This window comes from Larus michahellis, chromosome 2, assembly GCF_964199755.1.
Source record: "Larus michahellis chromosome 2, bLarMic1.1, whole genome shotgun sequence".
NCBI classification, from domain to species: domain Eukaryota; kingdom Metazoa; phylum Chordata; class Aves; order Charadriiformes; family Laridae; genus Larus; species Larus michahellis.
Genome location: NC_133897.1, coordinates 5597618 through 5623337, shown reverse-complemented (window position 1 = coordinate 5623337; position 25720 = coordinate 5597618). Strand labels below are relative to the sequence as shown.

Below are 25720 nucleotides of genomic sequence, written 5' to 3'. Positions count from 1 at the left end.
GGCTCCTGAGCGATAAGGGCAGCAGGGCAGAGTCCTGCACCCTGGAGAGGGGCCGTCAGGATAGTAACAGGTGAAGTGCAGGGAATGAGGACCCCAAGGAACACGCAGGTGTAGGGGAAATGGGAACATCACGGGGGATATATCTGGGATGATAAATTGCATGGTGATACACGTCAAACTCCTTTTCCCACATAAGAATGGTGGGATCGAGTACAAAGGGTCGCCCAAGAAGAAATGTCCGTGATGCCCTTGTTGCTATCCCCAAAGGAGGCTTTATGCAAGCTCTGCCAGTTTCCCAGGCTGGGCAGATGGGAGCCACGTCCCACCTGCACGATACTTGAACCCACCGGGGTGACGTGCCCTAGGGCTGCTGGAGATGACGCCATCGGCTTCTCTCATCTCCATCTTCACAGAAGACACTACTTTCTAACTTGCCTACCAGGCGTGTGTCTGCTCCAGAGCTAATGACACATCTCAGCCCAAAAGCTGAGTCAGAACAGGCTCAGCGTTGCTTTTGACGGAGTTTTCTTACTTCAGTTCTCCAGCCAAAGCCAGCAGTTTTACAATGGAAATCTGCACTGTAACTTCGGAATGTTTTCCTTGGCATTGTGTATAAGTTATAACCATTTTATAGCTTTCATTCTATTTTTTTTCTCTCTTTTTTTTTTTTTTTTTTTCTCCCCTCTCAGCATAATCATGTTAGAAAAGCAGGGGGCACAGAAAGCAAACATGAAAAAAAAAACCCACTCAAGTCTTCGCCACCCTCTGGCTCTCTCTAAAGAAACACACATATTATTTTCCATTCCTGAGAAGCAATTTGGTGATGGCGGATGCCAGGCAGTGCCATTCTCTGTTATCCTTGCAATCGCTCCTTAGGGCTGAGATCCCAGTGTGTGGCACCTGCTTGTACTACAGAAGACACAACAGCGAGCCCCTCTTTGCCCGTCCCCTCATCACCTCGCAATCGTTGCTCGTTGCTGCCGTCTCTTCTCCTTACACCGCCAGCCGGTGAGACGACGCTCAAGCCAGCTCATTTTGTTATAGCACCGGGACTACACCCGTCTCGGTTTGCGAGCGTTCTGGTCTCCGCTGCAGAGAGAGACACAACCTGGTGGGCTTTCTCCCTCTTTTCCCTAGTGCTGGCCAATGCTGTGATAAAAGAACAAAATAAATAAAAGTCTTCATTTGAAAAAATGACAAAGAGAAGAAGAGCGGGTGACTAATGCAGGATAATCAGAGCACTTCAACTCCAAACGAGGAGCAGGAGGTACAGGAGAGGTTAAGTAAATACGAAGCGGTTTTCTTTGGCTTGGTATGAGACGATAATGTGATGCGGTATTTGTGATACAGAAGAGCCCCACAGAAGTGATTCACCTGCTGGTGTCTGGCACCTTTGGAGCCCTCCCTGGTTTGGTGTCTCACCCTGCCACCCCATGTGGATGTCTGAGACACCCTGGGCCATATCAGGTGGCACTTATCAGGGATGTTTAGACAGGTCAGTTGACCAGGTTCTGAGGTTTAGCTCAGGAGATACCTCTTTTTAACCCACAGGCACCTGAGCCAGCCACCAAGCTCCTCTCATAGCCAGTGGGAATAGTGTCCATACAGCCTGTGGGAGCTGTTGGGGTCACCCAAAGGTAAACCTCTGCGTGTGGAGAGGATGAACAACTCTCTGGGCTGTGCTCACTGCACGGGTGAGACCTGCACTGCCTACCACGAGGATGGAGACTCCAGATCCTCGGGCTCAGGTGTCCTTCTCAGCGAGGTGGATCCCGATGGAGAGGTGTGAGCTTGACCTGCCCTTTGAGAGGGGCAGGAACCGGTGCTGGGTATGCTGCTCCTGCAGTGGATTTGAGATGTCTCCTTAGGTTGGGACACAGGTGAGCCAGGAAGCCTGCTGCATTGTCTTGCAGCAAAAAGGTACTCGGGAAATCACCACCTTTTGGAAAGCCCATTTTGAATCCCATGCGGCGAATGCCCTCGGTGTGACAACAGCCACAGACATTTGGCATGATCTCTGCGGGGTTTAAGGTGAGTCTCTCACATGATTCTGGAGACAAATGTTAATCTGGCCCTGGCAAACCAAAGATTCTCATTTCACCGTGGGCAGAGATGGGAGATATATATATATAGCATACTCGAGGGGCACACAGACACTGTCACGTCAAAAAAATGGTATGTAAACAGTAAAATGACTGAGCTGAGACAGTGTGATTGTTTGGGTTGTTGATTCAGATAGGAACAACCAATAAGTAACACCACTCAAAATGATGCTGATGAGTAACTGATAGGGAAAAACATGTGATCCTTCCTCGCTGAAACAGGGACCAGGAGGTCTGATGTATTTGTTTTTTAATTGACTTTGACTGCACAGTCTTTCGGTTTCATGCTGCAGATGGGACTGCTTGTTATAATTTCGCAAGGAGCCTGTCCCGTATGAATCATAAATGTCTTGTGGCTAGAAGCTAATATCGTTTCAGAACGTGTGGGAAGGGCTGATTTATTGAGGGAGTCACACGATGAGTTTTAGGTCTGCAGAAGCTTGAGGCTTTCCTTTCAGTCCTCAGGCACACGGCAAGATGGAGGGGGTGGCAGATTGGATGTGTTTCATTTTACGTCTCTCCCTCCATGAGTTCAGCAGGAGGGGTAACGACACGCATCCTAGAAGATTTATGATGTTGGCGACTTGGATGAAACATTTTTATACAACTTTTTATTGCTTTGCAAGCAACTTCCCGCTACTTGTCAATGCTGACCAAACTAAAAACGCTTTGAAAGCCTGTGTGCACCAAGCGGGGGAAAAGAATGAAGATGAGCAAGCCAGCTGTTGTTGACAAGGTGAAGGTTGGCCTGGAGAACAGCACAAATGTGGAGACATACTGCTAATCACAGATGCTTATCAGTGCAAAGTGAGCAACTCTAGTAAAACCAGCAACGCTGAAACAACGCCTTCAAGCAGCCTCATTGATTACAGCGTTGGATGCTCGTGTCTTTGGTGTGTGCTATTTCCCCCAGGCCATGAACTTTGCATGCACAGGATGGAGCTCAGGACCAGTGCAAGAACATCACTTTCCTGATCCAACCCCTTGACTATTTTCCGTGCAGACTCCTATGCCTTCAAACCATTTAGTCTTTGCAGCAGGTACCGATGGCAGCAGGCCATCTACGCTGTTTCTACATCCAGCCTTTGTCCTGGTCTCAACAAACCTTTCCTCAGCAACCATCCCTCCCCTCCTCTGGGCAGGTTGTTCACTAAATCATCTTGCCCAGTAGGTTGGTCCTTGTTGCTCCAGCTGGTGAATTCACCGCTCCCTGGAAACCGCTGCAAGTTCAGTCACGATTTCTCCGCATACCCCTCTCTCTGGCGCTCAGTTTCTTCACATCCCTGAAGAATATCCTTCTGGCAGCATCGTATCCAGTTGGGTTCATATTCTTTACACTCCCAAAATAATCCTCACACCCTTGTGATGGGCACATTCCTGTGACCAGCTGGAGGAGGCATCTCAGAGCTGCTGTAGGGTTGGCAAAGGAAGTCTTAGCTGTCTCTGTTCTGGAGCTAGGCACGTGAGAAATGAAGACTACAATGCTACACAAGGATCAACAAATAAGTGTAAAGTTTCTGGAAAAACAGAAATTGAGGATAGTGAGTTGATGATGAATTGGCTGGAATTCAGAGGCTCCTAGCAGAACTCACGGCAGTATTATCACCACACGCAGGGGAGAAAATGCATCCAAGTTTCTCCCAAGAGGTTCAGCCATAACCTCAAGTCAAACTGAGGCCAAAAGCAGCCACCAAAATGCATGGAAATAACTTGACCAAAGTGAATTATGGTTGTGAGGCCTGTAAGGGATGCTTTTGGAAGAAAGAGGGTTTTAGAGAAATTCAATGGAATGGTCAGCTGCTAAATGGCCGCCATCCATTCAGCCAATCCTTCCGGTTCTCTGGGCATTCCCTCGCCTTTGATGGTATTTTTTGCTTTCAAAATTTCAGTGAACACCAGTGCAATGCGGCTTGGGGAGGACGTGCTCTTAGCATCCTCCTCATTTTCTGATGGGGGAAGAAGCTACTGTCAGTTCTTCAGATGACAACTGACTGCAAAACCCAGGAGAAAATACCTTGAATGTTTTAAAGGGAAAGCGTGGTACATAGCAGGTAGGTATGTAGCACACACAGGTATGTATATGGCACCCACAGATATGTATGTAGCTACACATATGTAGCTACATACCAGGCAGGAGATGGGAGCAGAGAGATTTTTTTAAAAAGTTAAATCCCATTTTTTCTAAAGAAACTTAGTTGTCAGACAAATAAAACTTTGCTTTATTGCATGGGAAGAAGAGGGACTTATGTGCCCAAAGCTCATTTACATTTTCCAGTAGCATGAAAGGGTCTAATAAAAGATACTGTCCTTAGTAGGAAGCTGTACAAGCCAGGCAAGCATCTTCATGCCAATATGTCCAAAGTTGATGCAGATTTTGAAGCCTGAAATAAGCCTGTGTTTTGCTATATGCTGTCTGAGCAAGTTGGAGGGGAAACATAAGAAGTGTGGTCACGGAAGTGATAGACAGACATTTGCTTCATGGGCTGCCAGTCTTGTGTAAAGAAAGCCACCGAAAAGAGTCCTGGTGGGAGCTGGCAGTGCGTGGCAGTCAGATGGACTGGCAGATGCGTTAAGCAACTTTCATCTGTGATGTCTAAGGGAGAAAAGGACAACCAGTAGGAATCTCCCATTTTTACAAGCCCATCTTCACAAGGCATTCGTGGTTGGACTAGAGTTTGTAGACATCTGCAGAAACCATCTCAGCCTCCTCCGCTGACCCACAAATGCTGGAGAAATCGGGAAAAACAGAAGCAAGCACCAGGGAAAAACTTCCTCTAATTTGACGTAGGAGTTATTTTTAAAATAATTTAAAAAAAAAAAAAAAAAGAATGTGGTCAATTTAAAAAAAAAGGATCACTTTTTAAAATTTGAAATGCCATTCTTAGTCATCAGCAACAGCATTTTGAACAACCTGTTTTCCTTCAGTCAAAATTATTGCCTCATTTAACCTAGTTTTGCAAATAGCTTCAGTTCCTGTGAAATTCCCTTTTGGGAAAGAGACATGAATTTGCTATCTATTGGAAAAATGTCATGCTGTTCTGGTTCAGTGACCTAAACTGATTTGGCGATGGAGCTGGATATATATAAATGGTACCACTTGAACATACTTACTTCCAAAAAATGGAAACACTGCCTACAAAAAACATCTGAAGAAAGAAAAAAATACACATTCACCTAAATTAAATAGAGCAAGTGCCAAATAACAGAGATTTTTCCTCTTTGTATTTTCACGTACAACACCATCAAAGAAACCCAAAATGGCTTCAGGACAAAGAGCAATGCTGTTCCTCTCACTTGGTCTTTGCCCAGGGTATATGATATTGGGTTCAAAAGCTTGATCTGTGTCTTCAGAGCTCCCGGCAGCTCAGATTTAATATTATTAAAACAGAAAAGAAACCAGTTGGTGGCTGTGATTAATCCTTTTGCATCAATGAAGCCATGGAGCTTTCTGCAGCGCGTGGGTGACTCAGCACCAGTGGCTGCACTCAGCGGCTGGTCACTTCTGGCCATTGTGGCTTCTTTTGTTCGCTGGGACACAGACGTGTCCAGCCAAAGCCTGCTGAGGTCCAGGAGAACCTTCCCAACCAGTTCAAGGGATATTTGCAGAAGACCTGTCAGACGTGTTTCAAAAAAGCAAGTGTACACTGAAAAATACACCGAAAAATAAACCAGCACCTATAAAGGTATTTACAAAGTCAATTAACTCTGACTGCACTCAACTCCCCCGGAAACCAATGGCAATTAAGTACTCAGGCTATACAGGAATGTTTGAAAATCCTAAGTGCCTATCTGCAAGCTTAGAACGCAATACACGTTTGGCCAATAGCATGGAAAAACGTACATTATTTTTGGATGACGGTGTGTTTGTCAGCCAGCTGCCTCTAACAGGGGCTTATTGTTAGTACAACATACACAACTCCCACCTCTGATGTCTGTGCTAAATCACAGATGGACAATATTGATGCAGTATTGTACTCTAAGTTTCAGATGCGGACTGAACCGCACACCTCTCAGATTATTAGGGTTTTTTTTTTGTATTTTGATATTGTCCATTGAAAAAAGAGTCCACACCGTGTTAGGTGCTAGATGCTGTGTGAATGCCCACTGAGAGAAGCCTGTACCCCAAAGAGCTTCCAGTGCACGCGCTCAAGCTAGGCAAATGCAAGGAGAAACTAATACAAGCAGATGAGAAAAGAAACGTCCTTGGAGGGACACCAGCAGTTCTACAGGAGAGGTGGAAAGAGAACATAGGGGTCCTATTCCCAATCCAGCACTTGATTTAGTTGCCGAGTGTTTCTTGGTCTGTAAGTCACTCTTTAGCCAGAAGACATCTTCTCAAGTAAACAGAGGGATCAAAAAACTATGTGTGTTCCTATACGTACCTGGAAACAAGTTGAAGCCTACTAAAAGCCATCACTAGTTATTCAAAGGGAACTCCAGCTTTCACTTCAGTGTTGTTATTGTGGCAAAACAGCGTATGATGCCTAGATTTGTGTTTCATTTTTGTTTTATTTTTCTTTCCCCCAAAAGGTGATGCAGTCCTTTTGCTAAAGAAAGGCTGCTCTAGCCTTGATGACTTACCTGAAATACCTGCAGACATTTACATAATTGAGGCTAATCCCCGCCTGGTTGCTGGGCGAGGAGACTGGCAGGGAGATATAAAACCATGGCAATCGCCAGAGCTCACAAACAAGAATCTGGGCTGACCTTGTGGCCTGCGTTACTTTGGTCGCATACTGCTCCCGAGTCGGCTTAGATGTTGCCTCACCCTTGCACCAGGAAGAAGCAATCTCTGTTTCAGCCATCGGACGTGATCTGTTAATGTGTCAGGACCCACCGGTTGGCACGGCAGCTGATCAGTTAACTTCTGACTGAACTGCTGAGCTGTAAGTCAGCAATCAGTGAGCGTCCCCAAGGTCAAAATGAGTCAACTACTAAGTCACAGGGCAGCCAGCTGAAGGACGTTCAGAATTTCTGCCGTATAAATGTGCTTTCAGGCTGGATGTGGCTGGCCAGGATTGGGATGAGCCAGGTTAACCACCATTCCCTGCTCAGCCTGGATGGGGCAGCTCATTAGCCACCATGCCAATAATCAACACAATACTGCTAGACCCCAAGGAAAGCGTCCCTGTAGGGTGCCGGTGCTGTTTCTTATGACCTTGCCAGCAGCTTCATAATTTGTCATTTTTCCACCTCAGAAGACTGAATCACTCATTTGACATACGCCAGTATCCAGGGTGCAATTAATTGGTTCAGCCTTTGACATGATCCCTTGCAGCCTGGGAGCGCAGAGGAAGGACGTGTCAAAAGGGTCAGAGGGTTCATTTCACAGCCTTTGGAGACTGCTGAGCACAGATACTCTTCATGGAGCCTGGCTTGCTCGTTAGCATCTGCGAAACTCATCAAAGTTTTATGAGTTCTTTTTTAAAGCTTTGGCTTTTCATAGCTTAAGGTCACTATAGTATAGCTCTATCGTAAGTATACTAATCAGAAATATTTCCTTTCTACTACACTAATCAGCAAGTGGAGAAACTTAAGAAGCCAATGTAGAATCCAACAAGACTACCCAGATGATGCATGCTTTTATTTTAAATACACATTTTTCCATCAGTCCACAATTCATAGGTATGCTCTATTTCTTTTCCAAAAGTTTCTCCTGAGATGCATGTTATCTTCCAGCTCCGTGGCATTAAATGAGAAAGGGAATAAAATGAACTATTCTATGAAAATCTGAAGGGTTTACATGAAACCTTCACTCTCGTGAACTTACAATATCCTTTCCACATAGGGAAATACCATTTTCTGGGTGGGGAACTCAGAGGACTGTAATCCCTGAAGCGCTTTCTTTCTCTCCATGGACCAAAGGGAAGCCTGTGGTGGCTGTCTGCAGAAGCAGGTAGCTACACTGCAGATGGAGTGATGCTGACCAAAGACCAGGGCGGTCAGAAGCTGGCAACATCCCTGGGCGACTCCTCTCTGCCCAGCCTCCTGCTCCACACTGTCCTGAGCAACTCAGCCCCAGCATCAAAACACGTTTTTGTCCCAAGACCCATTCACTTGCGCACGTCATCTCCTCGCGTTGCAGAGCACGCTACCAACGGTGTGACACGTAGCCAAGGTCTTGAGCACCGCTGTAAGTCGTAGCTATGTGCTACATACCATGGGTTCAGGGCTGTGCTGTTCTTGCCCTCCAGCTCAGACCTCATGCAGTGCAAACCCTTCTTTCCTTCAAGGTGCCACGCACATCTTCCTCTCGGTGCACACTGCAGCCAAACGCTCAGCGCTGGGGACAGCAAAGTTGTCTAAGGAAAGCTTTCTGCAAGCCAAGGGGCAGCCAGGAGAACAGCACCATTTGCCTCAGCCCAAATCAACTGATGATCTGTCCCCAAAACACCCGGCTGCAAGACTTCTCTATTAGGTGGGCGACACTTAGAAAATCTTCCAAGGCATTGCCCTGTTAGTCAGTGCTAAGACGTTCATAGTGGAAAAGAGTTTAAGAGGGATTTGCTTCCGGCCCCTTCAGGCCTGGCAGGAATGGGGAAGATCTGGAGAGATGTGGGACCTTCAATGAGCTCAGTTTCTGTTCATGTGTGAGGCTTTAAAAGGACATCCAAAATCTTCTTTCCCCTACTTGCTCATCTCATGGTGTTATTGAAGAGAGTTAGCAAGAAGTGACCCCAGTCCGAGAAGCCTTGACATAGCCTTTCCTTGGTGTCCCTTGAGCTTTTCCCCAGACTGGGAAGAGTTCTCCAGTGGACACTGCCTATTTGCTGTGTTCAGCCTTGTGAGCTTCACCTGAAACTGGACCTCCGCCTGACCGTGGAGTCAGGTTCCCTTTGTCTCCCTCTGGTCCTTAAGCCATACTGACCTCTATGCCCTGGAGGCACATCCTCCCCTCTTCCAGCGTACGGCTGCTCTAGGGCTTGTGTCTCACTCATTTTCTCATCCTCCGAGACTGCTGCCAGGTTTGCAAGGTGACTGTTAAGAGTGGAAAAATCTTCATTGTGTTCTTTCCTTGTGCCATTTTAGCCTTGAAAACTGTGCTGCTGTGGTCCGGTGGCCAGCACTGTCCACGTGTGCTCCACTGGAATGGCTGATACTTTATGTCAGATGCAGGGGATTTTTACTGGTATCTCCTGGGGGCTGGACCCCTGCTTGTAAGCAAAAGATGACAGAGGAGGTTATGAAACCATGCATTTAAAATGGAATTTTCCATCTGATACAAGTCTCCATAGCGATTCCTCAGTATCAAACCCAATCCCCGAGCTGATATCCCTGCCTCCAAGGAGCTGCAGTGCAGCATCGCTGAATCCCACAGGGAATAGGCGGGATGAGGCAATGTGTTGTCTTCACTGCAAGCTGGGACTGAGGATTTATTGCAAAGGAGGAGGGTGGAAAGACTTAAATAGTGTCAGAAGGAAGCAATTAGTCCAGATCCAAAGTAAGCTTACACTTGCTCTCACATGCCAGTTGGCACATGCATTATCTGCAACACTCAGCACTGCAAGCATTTTCCTGGAAGAGCTCTTGTGATTTTTGTTTCAAGTACTTAAGTTTTCATGGATGTTCATTTCCATAATGATTCACTGAAAACGAGAATCCTTGTTTTCTTCGTACATAATCCGCTAAAACCCAAAAGGAACTTGACCAGTTTTCTTCACACGCGCAGACGCACGCTCACCCATACACACCTGCAATGGGACATGCACGTACATGGGCATACACTGGTACATAAACACGCACACGCAGAGGTGGTCAGTCCATCGCATCCACAGCCCTTTTCCTGGCACAGCTGAGACTTTTCCTGCTGACCCAAAACCTACATCTGAATCATCCCAGATCTGTGCTGCGAATGATTATTTGGTTAAAAGGGACACAGGGCTTTAAAAGGCACCAAAATGCAAAGGAGATAGTTTTCCCTGAAGAGATGTGACTTTACTCATCTTTGCACCCCTGCCAGGAGAAAACGAAGGAAGAAGCTTCTTTTGAAGATGGGGGGGCATAAGCGTTATTTCCAAGACCCCTGAGGTGCACCTGAAAAAAATACAGCAGCCAAAACTTGCTCAGGTTCATTCCTTCCTAGTGTTCGTGGAATGACTGACAACATTACTACTGGCATGACAGGATAATTCAGGTCGTAAGGGACCTCCGGAGGTCTCTGGTTCAAACCTCCTACTCACAGCAGGCTCAGCTGTGATGGCAGAGCAGGTCGCTCAGGGCTTTATCCAGGTGGGTATTGAAAAATCTCTGGAGATGGAGATTGCATGCCCTCACTGGGCGACCTGTCCCATTGCGTGACTGTATTCCGGAGGAAAAACTTTCTCCTTTTACCTGGCCCTTTCTTGTTCCAGCTTATGGCTGTGGTCTCTTGTTCTCCTGCCACGCGCTATTGCGAATGGCCTGGGTCTGTCATCTCAGTAACCTCTTGGTGGGTACTGTCAGGCTGTTACTAAGTCCACCTACTGTCTCCTCTCCCCCACGCTGAACCAGCTCCTCTAGCCTCTCTGCACACGTAAAGTGCTCCAGACCTGAGCATCTTGGTGTCCTGCAGCTGACCTTGCTCTAGTTTATCAATGTCTTCTAGTACTGGAGGGGCCCGAACTGAGCACAGCATCTAGATGTGGTCTAATGAGTGCAAAGTGGCAGGGAATAATCACTTCCCTCAAAACAGCCCAGACTGCTGTCAGCCACCTTTGCTACCAAGCCACATGGCTGGCTTGGGTTCATTTCAGCAGCCACCAAGGTCCCTGTGTGCTTTTCCACAGGGTTGCTCCTCAGCCAGTTGGTCTCACCTTCCTGAGAGGGCACATGTGGCCAAGGGACTCCCCTTTGCCGTCCAGGACATCAGTGGATCATCTCAGTAGCTCCGCTCACAGGTATTTTGAATAATCATCAAATCATTAAGTCACTCTTAAAAGACAGCATGAAAATCACTCACAGCCACCCTGGACCCTGGAAATGGACCTTTGGCCATTGGAGGACAAACACCACTGGGGGACATGGCTGGTGTGGAAGGCAGGGAGGAGACAACTCTCTCTGAGATGACTCCAATATGTGAAGGTGTAGCTGAAAATGAGATAAAAAAATGGTTTGACTGGCAAATTTACTATCAGAGGTGGGAGCTCCTCCCTGCAGAAACCCAGGGACCTTGGCTCAGAAGCACACCTAGGCCAGTGCTTCCCCGTACGCTCCTGTTCCTGCCTTCCTGTCCTGGCAGAGTTTTGGTGTCTGAGCTGGGATGGTCCCTGCAGGGTGCCCTCGGTGCCCAGGCAGCCATAGGCTTACTTGCGTGTGCCAATGCAAGTTTGGAAATGCTTGTCTTCTTGAGATGAGGCTGTGTGGCTAAACTCCAGCTCAGCCGGCATTTTTACCAAAGGCTACCCAGGGGAAACGGAAGCTCTTGTTTGTCTGTTTTGCTCCCAGGTATTTTTCTCCTGGGATGATTTCCAAACAGTTTAATTCATATTAATTCAGTTCTGAGCAGCCCCATGACTTGATCCCATGCCATGTCTTGGGATGGCATCGGCAGCTACTTTGGCAGGTGTTTTGAGTAATGGGGAGCATTTGTCATCCCAGCTTGGATGTGCCAAATGTTCTTGATGACAGAAGTCATCTCTCCACCAGTGGGACTATACAGTGCAGCAGAGACCAGAGTATCGCCGTTGCTATCAGTCAAGTGAACTGGGAATTTCTTCCAAACTCCTCTGGGTGAGAACTTGCAGAGTTGAAAAGGTTATTGTTATCATCTTCTTCAAATTGTTTGCACTAATAAAGAGTATCATATTTTTACCCTCAAACCATGCCTAATAGCAGAGAAAGCAGAGCCCCTTGTAGCCTCATTTCTTTAGGCAGTGCAAATCTTCCCGGCTTCAGTGCACTTTGCATCGAACTCATTGCTGGAAGAAAAAAACCCACCATGGTCCCTCCTGGCTTCCTTGGCTAACTAGGTCTCCCTACACTCTGTCTACAGATAATAGAGGCTCTTTTGCTGGATCCTGGATTAGCAGACTTGACCCTGTCCAATTCCATTTCTCCCTAGAGGAAGACCAGAGAAGTAGCTGAGTAAGTGCACAAGTGCACAAGACATTCATAAATGTATATTTCCATCCGAAAGAACATAGAGGAGGTGGGACATCTACGCAGGCCATACAGCTGCTCTTCTGGATGGACAACTAGAAGGCAACTGGGATTCCCGGGGCATCTGAAATGATACTAGAAGACTGTATTTAGGCAACTGAATCAAGCCCTCAGCAAGGCCAAGAGCTCCTCCTGAAGCAGAGGCCTCCTGAAGGCCAGCTACGAATCTCTGAAGACTTCACTGCGCAATTTGCTTAGGTATTCACCAAGTGTAAGGAGAGATCAGACACCTGACTCACTGAGACAGGACCAAACTTAGATGTCTTCATCCATTTATTGATCTTAAATGTTTAGTGAATATTCATTGTGAGTGAAAACAGGGCATCCCAGAAATAGCCCTGAAAACACTGGTACAAGGTCGGTGCCCTGGCATTGATATATTCCAGCGGTATACTGTGAGGTCAATGACCCCAAGCTCCAAAGGACCTTGCAAAAGCCAACCCTGCGGTCGAACGTCTATTGCCAGAGACATTAGTTCACTTCTTCAGCTGCCAAATTTCTTTTCTATTCAGACCTGCAGGATGTCTGGATTTGGTCTGAATGATATAGATTTGAGGTCAGGTATATGGATTACACCGCAGTCCTTCACAGTTTGGTTCAGATAAAACTAACTTATTTCCGCAGCTGCACCATGGGACTAGAAAGATGCATGGCTAACAGCGTCTAGATCAGGGCTGGACAAATCTGGCAATTCTTCAATTCCCATTCTGGCACCTGGACTCCTTAGTTCTTTTGAAGAGCACAAAAAGGACTTTTTACCACCCTGTTATTGCTTACGAGCTACGGTATCCCAGTCCATGTCACTGGTGTGGAATGCAGGCACTGTGTCTGTCTCTACATAAGCCAGTAACTCAGTTGACATTTATGGTCAAGGGACAAACGGGTTGTTGGGTGCAATTTCCCTGCCCTATCATCTACTTTAGGATCAGATGATTCGTGCCTTGGACTCCATTGACTGTGCAGAGCAGTTCTCCAATGATCACAGAAGGAGCTAGCTCCACCTGAGACTTGTGAAGAGCTACATGAAGCCAAGTGAGTCCCACTAGAATGGTCTTTGGAAGAATAGTATCCTGTGCCTAGACTGTACTTTTGCTCCATTAACAGCACAAGTCTCCCCTTCCAGTGACAGCCACCCTGGTTATTTATTTATGTTGCCCCTGAGACTCTGGTTGTGTCTGAGAACACGACTAAGATGATTCCTTCCCTATGATAGTAACGAAGCCTTGTCCGAAAAAGGGTGAACTTCACAGCACAAGGATGACAGTGAGTCACTCTGGCTAAGCACGCCAAGGGCAGATGCAGCTGTGCCCACAAAGTTGGGTTTTGTGTCTATTAAGAAAAAGTAAATACCCCACTATAGGGGAAAGAAACCAGTCCAGTGAAATTATTGCTGCATTGCACTTGCACTTCAGAGCTGGGTGCATGTCCACAGCAGTGAGGAAAACTCAGGATGAAGCCTAGCTCTTCAACCCCAAGATGGGAAGGGCAGGTTGGTTTCACAGCTAACATGGGCTGTACTGACTCATAGTTATGGTACTGGGTAGGATCTTACTGCACCTAATAAAACCAAACGAAGGATACGGGCAGACAGGTGAACTTAAGGAAGCAATAAGATGATATTGATCAGCCAACAGATTGGGGGAAAGAGAAACAGCCTTCAAAGCACTATTTCCATGGAGACTACGTTCCACACCCTGTTTCTATGGCAGCTTTCACCAGGAGATCTCCATAGCCCTGTGGTCTGCCTGGTCCTTGATGTGGAGGAGAGAAAGGGAAAGACAGGAATTGCCTCTTTATTGGGAACCAGAAAGGGATACTGAGAGGGCAAATGCGAGCCTGACATCAAGCATACTGACACCAGTAAGAGTCCTTCCAGAGACTTGAAATGTATACCTAGAAAACAGACTGACGGTGACCACCTTGCAGATGCAGAGAGCCCGCAGATTGTGTGCCTTAGCTTGTGGTTCCAGAGGAACCAGAACATGAGCTCCAGGGCAGATATTCCATTTCTTGTTGCCGACCAGGAGGGTTTGGTGCCCACTGAAAGGTTAGGCAGCCCACAAACTAGTCATAGGTCGTCCACAGGGCAGCCACGTGCAGAAAAGCTAGAGCTCACTGTATATAATGTGAAGAGCTTTGGATTGAGCCCCATGTATCCAATCTCAGATAGGCAACCCTCATCTGGTGTAAATGATGTGCCTTCCGCTAGAAGAAAGGACAAAGCAGTCACCCCCTAGAACTTTGTCTGATATGACCTAGACTCTGCCTTTTTTTCTCAAATAAACCCCCCCAAACATGCTATGTTCAGAGTTACACACCTGTCTATTGCCATTGTTCTCCCCTGCTCTGCACTCTCTGAGAAGACAAAAAAATAAAAAAGAAAAGCCACCCTCAAAGTAATTTTTTATAGCTCTTCCAGGGTAGGCTGATGGTAGAAATTCAAGTTTGATTTTCATCACAGTGCTCTAGAGAAAATGGGCTGTACCTGTCAGTTCCTCAGGCATGACAGACTTCAGAAAGTCTCCATGGCAAAACAAGTAGAGGTAGTGTACGTGTTAGCATGGTAATCACTTCAAAATTAACATGAGCAGTATCCCATTAATGGTTTATGTCCACCATGTTGGCTGGAAACAGGGTCCAGTGCTGGAAGGACCAAAAATCTCTGCTTTGGACATACACTAATTAGAAAAAGGATTATTATTTTTATTATTTTTTTTTGTGAAAATACACTCCTGGTAGCAACAATAACCTGCAATTTCTGACAGTATCTGCTGCATCGCAAATCCCTTTTTCATCCCAGGCTGGCCTAGAGACAGGGCAAACCCAGAGGTACTCAGTGCACGCATTTCTAACCTCTAGGTATATCTGTCCCTTCAAACACAAAATGCCAGGAGGCCGTGCATCGCTATTGTGATGCAGGCAGTGAATAAAAACACCAACACAGTTCTCTCTCATCAGACACTTCTGTTTCCCAGCTACCACAAAGAGGGTTTGGGTCCCTTTGCAGAACTCAGGGCACTGGCAGCAGGGAGTGGCACGGGGAGGCACGTTTCCAGTCTTATTTGTATCTCTGCCGCACTGGGATCTATCATGCTAGTTGTCACGCCACAGGGAAGGCTACGCGAAGACTCTTCCCTGCTCTTCTTCTTTGGCAGAGATGACCAAGACCAGGCTGGATGGGATTTTGAGCAGCCTGGTCTAGTGGGAGGTGTCCCTGCCCATGGCAGGGGGGTGGAACTAGGTGATCTTTAAGGTCCCTTCCAACCCGAACCATTCTATGATTCTATGATAGGTCTAACTAGACAGAATCTCAAATCTCCCTTCTACCTCCTCCCTCTGTTGTCTCATTGAGGTACATGAATCCAAATATGAGTTAGGAGGGGGAAAAGTTAAAAAATTTTAATTTGTTAATTTAAATTTGCTGTGCATTGCCAATCAGCTCAAAGCTGAATGTGATCGAGCTGTTAGGACAGGATGCCTCCAAAAGCAGGGGATTAACATCAGTGTCCTCCAAGATACTTTCCAGCTCTGCTTAGTCCTGAAAACTAGAGAGACCACTTTAAATCTGGAGATATAAATCCAGCTTGTGCTGGAAAGTCCTCTAAAACATAGGAAGAAAATTCAGAATAAGCACGCTGAAGTGGAAAGAGCAAATTACTCCAGCACTGGTGAGATACAGGTGATGGAGAATATATTACACAACTTCCTTTTTACTTTCTGCTGTTGCAAAGCCCAACAGAGGCAAAAAGAGCTCAGAGGGAAAGGGATCCAGTGTAACACCATGAGCTGAGAAGGGAGACGGTTCAACTTTGCATTTAAATTCTCTTTTGCTCAGATTTTATCATGAGATTGTTCTTCTTATTGGCTCGTTATCAAACAGGATTTCTTACTCTGATCTTAAATACAAAAACACGCTCAAGATAGGCGTCCTCTTCCTTTCCAGAGTAAAGAAAATGATGCCTGGTTTTATTGAAACCAACCCAGAGTAGTGTTTATTATTGAAAATATACAGTATTTTTGAACATCACATAAAAAGCCTAGTAGATACAACTGCTCTAGTTCAAAATGCTCAATAGATAATCTTTGTGCAGCACATAGCACTATCCTCATGATGCAAACATCCTCTTCTCATTATTATTTTTACAGTGCTTCCCTTTTATATTTTTTAAACCCAGAAAACATGTTCTGTTGTACTTCCCCACCCCAATCCTCTTAGCTGAAAAAAAACCAAAGACTTTCCAAAGACTACTTACATTGTGTCGAAAGCGTGGGGCTAAGAGGAATAGGGATATTTTATAGAGCTATCTAGAGATACTGCTGTCCTTTTCCGAATTTTGTGTACGACCAGCACATGGCTCTTGCAAGGCAAGGTGCCCTCTGTTAAACAGTCCAGTGATGTCCTGGCAAACTCCCAGTCTATCAAAGGGAGAAATGGGGAAGGCAGATACATTCGGATTTTTCACACCACCTTTCAGATGCTCTTTTTCTTGCTGCCACATGTTCTCAAATGACAGTTCTGCAGAGAGGAAATTTTTACAAAGAAACAAGAAAGAGACGGGCTATCTATACATCAAACTCTTGAAATCATCGGGAATCAATGTACAGGGTGAGATGGGCAGTATGTTAAAAAAAGTCTTTGCTCACCACAATACAGAATGGAAAAACAAAAAAAAAGACAGGAGAAAAAAAATCGATTGTTCCTGCCAGTGTGCTGTTTTTGACTTTGTATCGTGAACTTCCACAAGGTGCAGTCAGTGTTGAATCTCTTTCTTCTTTGAATCTGTTTCACCAGTGCCTACTTGAAGAGCTTTTGCCTTAAAGCAGCATCACAAATATGGGAGATGAGAGTCCACAAAAATATGATGGGCACCTCATTGCGATAGAGAGCAGTGCAGAATAAAGGAAGGAAGTCTGAAGAAAGGGTCTCGGGAGAATGAAGAAAGAACCCTGAAGGCCACCATGTGGTGCGTGTTATGTGTGGGTCATATCACACAGCTGCGGTCTGTTTGATGCTGTGGAAGCTGATTCGTGTCGGAGACGTAGGAATAGACATGGCACGTGCCACACGCACTCGGAGAGAGTGATGGTCTTGCCAGCGGTGCCATCTTTTCCTGGCAGCAGAACGGACCTGGTAAAAAAAAAAAGGAAAGAACATGAACACTTAGAATACCCAGGTGTCCTCTGTAAAGGGACACTAGACAGCTCTGAGACAAGCGATGATACGTGTCAAGCCAGTGAAACAGCCAGGGCTTGATTCAGCTGCCTAAACATGGGCATCTAGTTTGCTTGGTATTGTCCTGGGTACCGGACTCTGGGAAAAGCATGGATTTCACATATCTCATGTCTTATATCTGATGTCTTAAAATACCCCAGAGCATTTCAAATGGCAATAAATGCCTAAGCTTATGCGATTGAATCAAGCTTTCAAGATGGATGCACCTGACAGAGGTCTTAGAGGGACCTATCACAGGGCCTGTAGTTGCTCCTGCTTCCATTGTATATGAAGGGGAATCATAGATCATCTGACTAAACATTGGTGTCTACAACGCAAACACACCTCACCTAATCCCTGTGAGCATCTGGTATGGGCAGTGGGGAGCTACTCTACGATCAACAGAAGGTCATTCTCAAGCAGATTCTTCCAAATAGGCCAGATGAATCTTGAACTTTAAGTGTATATTTTCTTGCCTGAACCAAAGAGAGAGTCCAGGAGCTCTAGCTCAAATATAACGTATATAAGCAAGAGAAAGACAGGTGGTAGGAACTCTGGCCTCAAACACACTTGGAAGGAAAGCTTGAGATACTCCTAATATAGACTATAATCAATTCTTGCCAAATCATTGGCACAGAATACTCAAAGTCAGAAGCTGAAATGAAACATTTAGACCAATTTCTGGATATTCTTGTTGATCTCCCCTTACTGTAGAGATGAGCGCAATTCAGACCTCTAGCCTAGGCAGCTAGATAGGCCTACAAAATCAGGTGAGATGAATCTGGGCCCAGCTTCTTGGACAGTCAATGGGTAATTGTGCTCATGACACTTGGAAAAGATGTTGACATGAAATCCAGCCAACTTTGAAATAAGAGCATTTTTACATACAAGCTCTATATCAAGCCATGGCTTCCTTTGCCAAAACCACATTTGTTTAGAAGATGGGGTTATAAATAATAGAATGTAGGCATTACACCTCAGCTACTGACCCACAGTTCTCTTCCTGACCAAGAGAGAAGCAGTCAGTATGGTCAAAGGGTATGATTCATCCCCATCCTAAAGCAGATATCCAAACTAGGACAGATACTGTGGTCAGATGAAAAATACCTATTTCCTTTCATTATTTATAAAGTGAGCCCAGACAATCAGCTCTGCTTGAGATGATTTGATTATAAATTTAGCTAAATTTAGAAAATATTGATATCTTACCCTGAATGTTTTTCAGTCTTTAATGTACTTATTTTCACTGCATCCCTCAAAAGTAAAGGAGTGCTCTTCTCCCCATTTTACCACCGGCAGGCTAAAGCTTGGGTATTAATAGCAGTGATGTTGTTGTAGAGTAGACCTCAACATGGATCAGCTACCATGGCAACCGTACAAGACCTGGGATGAGCTTGCACAATCTGTGTGAAACCCATGCTGACACAGCTTCTCAGCTATCAGCACTTGAGGTAGGTGAAAACCATCCTGGGTCTATCTGTAATCACCACTGGGATTGAAAGGAAGATGGTGTTGAAACAAATTGTCCAAAGGTGCACAGCCACTGCTTTTCTCCATTTCTTTTAAAACTTGGGGCCTGTCTTCAGGTGCCGTTTGAAGTCTACTTAAAACATGAGGAACACACACTCCCCAACCACACTTCAGACCAGCTCCAACATGCTAACAGGTGCTTAAATGAGCTGATGAGCTCTAGCAGCAGAGATATTTCCCACCCAAACCATACACTGTCAGTATAAGGTGTCCTAGATGAACAGGAGTGATGGACTGATAGTTAAAATATACAACAGTTCATAAGGAGGACACGGAAAGGGCGGATCTGCACTCCTTCTCTCAGATGGTTTCAATCTTCCCATTTCTTGACGGGCCTTCGGGGACTTAGACAGACCCATAGTCTGTAGCACTACTACTTAGAAACTCTGCACTGTTGTGGTGTGGCACTTGCAATCCCTTCTCGCCGCCAGCTTTGTCACTGGCGAGAGGTTTGTGAGTATCAACTTGGAGAACAGTTTCGCAATTGCCCTCTTTGGTGCCTTGTCAGGGGAATCCTGAAGCTGGAAATCTATCCTCCCCTTCCAGAAGGCGCAGATTGGGCAAAGCAGACCTGAGGATCTCTTTCTCTGGATGTTTTCTTGACTGTGTGTGATCGGTGCTGTTTGATATGACACTTAAGCAGATGCAGATGTTTATAGTTACGTGAGAAGAGTGCCACACTGGATTTCTTTCTTTTGATTTTGAATCAATGATTTGTTTCAACCTAAAATAATGTTGTTTACACTTAATAGGTGGGACAGACCCTAGAAAAATAAAGACTATGAGGGGACAGGATTGCTTGCATGGAGAAGAGTGACCATCGAAGTGAAAGAAGTATTGAAGACAGCACTGCCAGGAGGAGCATGACCATTGACCATCATGAATGAATTTGTGATGAGAATGAGAGTAATATGGTAATTAATCCCAACAGTGCAGAGTGTTTCTGGAAGAGCCTCTCATTATGCAGCAGTAGGTACAACATGCCTTCGCTAGTTTCGAGATGGGGTTTGGTCAGTTTACAAAGTGAGTTAAATGAGATACTTATATGAGATAGCCAGAGTCATGATGGGCTGACTCAGCCATATGCTACTAGAGTAGAAGCCAGCCTGGACTGCTGACTTTGACTGCATCATCAAACTGACCTCACTGGCTCACTGAATCCTCCTGTTAAAGCACGAGAAACAGTGGAAAGAAGATCTGTCCTAGTGTTGCACTTTCCTGGATGCCCAATGCTTGCAAACCTATCACGATTCTACTTGGAGTGGCCAAGGGATAGTAATTTCTGGTTCTGGATTTAAGGGTGCAGATAATACACACCCGAAGGCAAATATACATGTGACAGAGTACATACAAGGAGGGGGATGCATCTCATCTGACAGCTTGATACCTACTCCTGGCCAATTATTTATGCTTTCAATATAGACAATGGAGAAAAGCAGATGATCTCCCTAAGGAGGTGACTTAGATATGTGGAATGAATAAGTCCTTGCTCCATCTTGCTCCTCTGAGTACAAAACCAGCTTAGCCAAGTGTTGGGCACCTAAGGCAAATGGTATAAGTAACATGTAACTTGTCAGAGGGGTAACCAGTGTCGTGAAATTGTCCCATGAAGAACATGGGACTTGCTCTGCGGAGGGATGTTGCTTCTCGAATGCTTATTTCTCCCCAGATGTCACCAGATGCTGAGATATTGTTAGAAAAAGTTCTTTCCCCCTTTCTGCTGCAGTGAAATTCACCCTTGTACAGGGAGGCTGTGATTCACTTAAGTCTTTCAAAGAGGTGAATTTCTTCATCTCTGGTGCAAAAGCAGAGAATAAATCTCTGTGTACGGCACAGTCTTGCTAAAGATGTTAACAGCAGACTGGCAGTGGTGTGATTTCAAATGTCCCAGGTGCCTCTACAGCAGCATTTCATTGGGTCATGAAAAGGGGTTGTCACCTGGTCGGCTTTTTGTGTTTCTGAGCAACTTGTGCGAACAGATACTTACTCAGCCAGTGAAGCCAGATTAGATTTATCATTTGTGCTTCAAACCAATCAAGTCAAAAAGAGTCACCTGGAGATAAAGACGTGAGTCTAAACAAGCAGTTGTCCAAATGGCTTTTATGATATGGTTTGCTTACAAGCTTTGAGAGAGGATAAAAAAGTAGTAACAAAAGTGCTGGCTTCTTGTACATCTGGAGCCATTCCTAATGGACTGGGCACATGGAAATAGACTCTGCATTTACAGGGGTGAGCGTAAAGCATTTCTTAATGACAGAATAATTTACTGCAATTAGGATGTGACCAGAGCACAAGCAGAGAAGGTTAAGCTCAAATTTCTCTCTTACAATTGAACTCAGAAACAAATGCTAGCTTAACTTTAGGTCAGGAAATAAAAAAGAGCACCAGCTGACTGCTATAATAACATGATAAAAAAGACACCATAAAAGCTATTATACAGCAAAAATGTAATAGAAAAAGCCAAAGCAAAATCGCAACTTCAAACCTGGTTGTTAATCTCCATGAGAGCAACTACACTTATCCCTTAAGCATTTGTAGCGTCAGTACCACGGCCTAGAGTCAGCATTAGCACATCTATGACCTGAAATTAACACCACTTGCCTGTAATAGCCCAAAGATGGGTACAGGCTATCATCAGTGGTTAAAGCTTAACCAGGAGTCTGGGGAATACAAACTATCAGCTTCACGTCTATGTAACGTTAGTTGCTTGAGATGACAAAGTTTATCCATGCTGCTGAGCAGAGAGCTCAGTTCTCTGTGTTGAGCCTTAGTCTGTCTTTTTCTTGCAAACAGTTACTTTCCCAAAATTACCCTTTTCAGCTCTTTGCACTTTGCGTACTGTGAATAATCACAGTTTCTGAACATGGGGTCAGATCAGATTTACCAACATATTTGTGCCTACAGAGTGTGGGCAGTGCCCTCAGCAGGACTGCGTTAGAGCAGTCAAGAGAAAGAATTCAGGTGATGGGATGGAGAGAAGTCAGTGGGTAGAAGTTTTTCTTTCCTGATTGGATCACCCAACCGAGGAGCTCTCAGTCTTTTGGATCACATCTGACAATCACTAGAAACCACTTCTGATCATAAAAATTGTTAAAAAGCTCTCCTCAGAAGAAAAAGAACAACAAAAAGAATGGAAGAGATGGAGAGAAGGATGGAAACGTGCAGAGAAGGTTTGCTTTGGATAAAATAGACATGAACTTCGTATTGCTATTACTTATGCTAGGCCAACTTCTTGCAGCCATCAATTAGAAATGACCTGAAGAAAGAGCTTTTAGCAACAATAAAAATCAGGTTTTGGAAGCAATGTCATGTCCTATTAACAGAGAGGAAGAATGCTTGATCTGTTCACACAGTGCTTAGAACAAAACGGCTCATTCATTTGGGGTTTCTTGACGTAATACTAAAATATAATAGTAGTAATGTAGGTGAAAAGGAAGGGTCTGATAAGAAGAGTAGGATTAAATGAGCTGTCATGGTAATGGAAGCTGGAAGTAGACTATCAGGACACTGCTGTACTCTGTCCCCAGAGAACGGCTCTCACATGAAAGTGGTAAAAGTGAGGGGCAGAGGGACAACAGGTACTCTCTGTCTATAGAATAATCATGGTGTTCAGCAGTATGTGCCTACATAACCCTAATTAAGTTCTTGCATTGCTCATGTGCAACTTTTTAGTCCCAGAAAACCTTAACCAAAGGCAAATGAAATAAATAAAAAAGGTCTATATAGATCTCAATGGCCTTTGAGACAGACCGATTTTTGCTCCATGAAAACAGGTTTCAGTGACGAATTCATCAAGCTCCACCTACACTTAAGCACCTTTGTGGCATGTTTCAGATCCTTGTACTGCAGTTGGAGGTAACTGGAGAACAAGTCTGGACTTTAAACATCTTTGGTTAGGAACGGCAGTGCAAATTGTGGAAAAGTTGATGAAGATAAATTCAATCTTATTGTAAGCTACAGATGAACAAGAGGGACTTTCAAGCAAAGCCCAGATCAGCAAAAGGGAACTGGCTATGCAGACTTTAAATTTCAAGACACTGGTCTCACTGTGTCTGCCTGCAGTGTAAGCCACTTCCATGAAGCTTCTGAAGCCCTGGCCTCTCTCCGTACCAAGCAGGACGTAGGAAAGGCCATAAGGTATTGGCAACAGTTCATCAAAAAGAGACAACTAAAATAGGTCAGTTGAAATCTATCCTCAATTGCGTGAATCGTTGCTTATAAATGAAGTTGACGGCGATCAGCTCAACTGCATATGTGTATGTATTAGATGTCTAATGTTAGGGGGATAAGTCCCATCCATTACATAGCAGAACTTAAACTAACATAAGGCGATGCCTTACATGATTCCTTGAAAGTTTTCCAAAGGGTTAGAATGTCCCTCAACGGAGGAGGGGCAGGAATTGCTGGATTTAATAGTAAATGCTGTGAAGAAGCCTATGGGTCAAGGATCCACATCCGTGCAGTGCATCCTGAGTGGAAGCAAAGAAATAGAACAGCCTAGGCACAGAGGCCGTTGGACTGACAGACCTGGGGATCTGCAGATGAGGAATGCCAACACTCTCAGAGAGATAGGACTGAGCCTTTATCTACTTTTTGTAAATAAAGTACATCTCTGAGCAGCTACACGTATGTCCTACAGCCACCTCTCACCCTATCAGTATGGCTTTACATGGCTCCCAGTACAGACAAACTCTCAGGCCAAAGATGCTCAAATTACCGTTAGACAAAAAATTGAACCAAACATCTCTATAAATATGCCATTATCAGTGGTTAATCCTCCAAAGGTATGGAAGGGATTTAGCCAAAATTATCCACAAGGCTCAAAGGAAACAAAAACGAAGCTCAGGTGGAACTTCTTTCTTTTTTTTTTTTTCCCAAATAGCCTACATCACACCACTATTTTATGTAACATTGTTAAGTTTCTTTTTCTCCCTAAAAAAATTAGCCTGCTTACCTCGTCTGCGATTCATTTTTTTTTTGCCAGAGTCTTTGGCAGCAATTCCGTACAACCTGGTAGCAAGTGGATAGTTTTGCAGCACCTGCCAGACTGGGATGTTGCAGTTTTATTTCTAAGATCACAACAGCGCAATTTTGCTATCATTATATAACTGTTCTAGAAGCTGGAGTTCTGACTAGTTATAAAAATTTGCCACACGTTTTAAGGCGGAAGCAAATGACACTCCTTTCTTCTGGGCCACAAAGGACCAGAACTAACCACTAGACAGGGAGTCCATGAATACAATTAGCCCACCTCAAGCCTCTGTGATTTTGTTGTGGAGTGCTCTGGAGTCACGCTCACAACAGCCGTGGTGTAGTGAACAGGAAGATGGAGTGGGGAAGGACCCTCAAACCAGCTCCTACCTTTTACCATGCCTGGACTTCTCATTTTTCTCTCTCTGGCAGGACACCAGTCTGAAGAAACCTACTGGAGTCACAGCAATGAAGGTGACTTTCTACCAGAACACATCTTGGTGTGGAAGATGGGTACTGAGAGAAGACTGCAGTCCTGTAATGAACTGCTGCCTGGTGGTCCCAAAGGGAAGGTTTGATCCCTTGGTTGGCTCTATATTGACCAGGCATCCTCCATCCATTGACCAGGGGCATTTAGGAATAGAACTCATACTCACACTGTTGGGCACCTTTGCTCAGAAAGCAATCGTTGTGAGAGATAGAATTAAACTTCAGCCCTCTAGTCCAACCCCATATTCGTATTTATTCAGTGATTTGAAGGAATGCTTAATGCATGCCCTTTGGGCTCAGAATGATTAATGTGAAGTCTGCTTAGATTGATGGGCAGGTGGATGACTAACCATTTAGAAGGTGATTCATAGCTGGCAATTATAATGAATAGCCTCCTAAGATGATCAGATCAAAGTAAGCCACTTTGAGCTTAATAGATTTTGAGAGACAGACAGAGCCCGGGTACAGGGTCAACACACAAAAAAGTAAACATATTTATCCTTGCCTTGCACCTAGTTGTGAGAGTAATTTACAGTGCCATCTAACCAAGTAACTTGCTCTATTCCTCTCTGGTTATGGTTTCTCTCTAGGTCAGCTAATTGCTTTCCATTTTAAATGCTCATTCATAGCTGATTATCGATATTGACCAGACAATAATAGAATATGAGGCCTGCTTGAGCTGAGAATTCATGCTTTGCAGGATGAATTCAGGCATAGGCCTTGCTATCTATGTACGCCTCCAGGACACGGTTAGAAATGAAGGACGGCCACCTTACTATGGACGTAGGATTCATGAATTATAGAATAATTAAGGTTAGAAGGGACCTCAGAAGGCCTCTAGCCCAATGCCATATTCAAAGCAAGTACAGCATAGAAATTTTATCCAGCTTTGAAATTTTGTCAAGGTCTTATCCAGTCATTTTGATTACATCCAAGGACAGAGATCTTTCTAGCACTTAAACATCCTCACTATGATTTTTTTCACCATGTTCAATCAGCATTTCCCTTGTTTCCTTCACTCAGTTTGATAGTGGAGACTGCTCTTCTCTGTCTAGCCCTTCAAGCACTATCACTTCATAAATCTGGGTAATTCTCACACACAGTCAACCTTCATTCACAAGCACCCCATTAAGGTACAGCTGTGTTATTTTCTCCCATTATGGTTGGTAAGGTTTCCAAGGTCCACAGAACTCTGAGGGGTCAGCACTGGTGGTTATTGGAAATAACATGAAGCACCTAATAACAAGGATAAGTGTTCTCTGGAGGCGGGCATCCTTCC

General features: G+C 44.9%; 1 protein-coding gene across 3 annotated transcripts in view; it reads right to left on the bottom strand.

The window, feature by feature from the left end:
* Positions 1 to 14963: 14963 nt before the first annotated feature.
* Positions 14964 to 25720, bottom strand: part of CRHR2 (corticotropin releasing hormone receptor 2) — a 168019-nt gene continuing 157262 nt past the window's right edge. For all 3 annotated transcript variants that reach the window (XM_074573998.1, XM_074574000.1, XM_074573999.1), the window contains one exon: positions 14964 to 17367. In XM_074573998.1, coding sequence (XP_074430099.1) covers positions 17227 to 17367 — 141 coding nt within the window. In that variant the 3' untranslated portion in view covers positions 14964 to 17226. The remainder of the gene's footprint in view (positions 17368 to 25720) is intronic.